The following is a 295-nucleotide window of genomic DNA, read 5'->3' as shown; positions in this document are numbered from 1 at the left end:
TAATAATTGATAAATAAAACTTGAACAGAACAAGTAAAGAAGATCAAGTTAATAGAGGAGGAAGGTATGGCACCTTCCAAGAGACTGGAGAGGCACTTGGAGGAGGAGCTGATGGATGACTACAGCTTGGACCTCAACAAGAACAAAGACCTGGCAGACGAGGAATGGAAGTACGACAAAATTCCACACTTTTGGAACGGACACAACATTGCAGATTTCATTGACCCTGACATAGAGAAGGTAAGAAGCATGGCATCAGTGCCATGATTTCATCATTAACTCCTCCTGTTACATA

General features: G+C 41.7%; 1 protein-coding gene across 1 annotated transcript in view; it reads left to right on the top strand.

Moving 5' to 3' along the window:
* The window catches only part of LOC119581903 (nucleolar GTP-binding protein 1-like), a gene marked incomplete in the record, with an annotated part of 7,822 nt that overhangs the window by 6,407 nt on the left and 1,120 nt on the right, over positions 1-295 (top strand). The window contains 1 exon segment of the mRNA XM_037930067.1: positions 29-240. Within this exon segment, the coding sequence (XP_037785995.1) occupies positions 29-240 (212 nt within the window).

Source organism: Penaeus monodon, chromosome 15 (assembly GCF_015228065.2).
Source record: "Penaeus monodon isolate SGIC_2016 chromosome 15, NSTDA_Pmon_1, whole genome shotgun sequence".
NCBI lineage: Eukaryota > Metazoa > Arthropoda > Malacostraca > Decapoda > Penaeidae > Penaeus > Penaeus monodon.
The sequence above is the reverse complement of the archived record's forward strand: the minus strand, read 5'-3'. Positions and strand labels throughout refer to the sequence as shown.